General features: G+C 37.6%; 1 protein-coding gene across 1 annotated transcript in view; it reads left to right on the top strand.

Moving 5' to 3' along the window:
• Positions 1-84, top strand: part of TM35_000501460 (uncharacterized protein) — a gene marked incomplete at both ends in the record, with an annotated part of 408 nt that extends 324 nt beyond the window's left edge. The window contains one exon of the mRNA XM_029030593.1: positions 1-84. This exon is cut by the window's left edge and continues 324 nt beyond it. Coding sequence (XP_028878158.1) covers positions 1-84 — 84 coding nt within the window.
• Positions 85-274: the final 190 nt, after the last annotated feature.

The raw sequence follows: 274 nt of genomic DNA, 5'->3' as shown, positions 1-274 counted from the left end.
GTGTGTGTGTGTTCTTGGAGACTCTCTCTGTGTGTGTGTACCTGGGCTTGCACTATTATGATGAACTGCTTTTTGCAGTGGTAAAAGGAAATAATGATAACATATGAATTTATATTTATAATTGCGTATATACGGACACACATAGAGACTTACGCCCAAAGTTGGTGTATATTTCTGTGTTTACTTGGGTAAATTGGACTAATGGTTAATATCTGTTTCTTTGCTTGTTGGTCTCACTGGGTCGCTGAGCCTTTTTTGAGATATTTGTGAGTGT

This window comes from Trypanosoma theileri (assembly GCF_002087225.1).
Source record: "Trypanosoma theileri isolate Edinburgh chromosome Unknown TM35_Tth_50_V1, whole genome shotgun sequence".
Lineage (NCBI taxonomy): Eukaryota > Euglenozoa > Kinetoplastea > Trypanosomatida > Trypanosomatidae > Trypanosoma > Trypanosoma theileri.
This window is presented reverse-complemented; position numbering and strand designations above follow the sequence as displayed.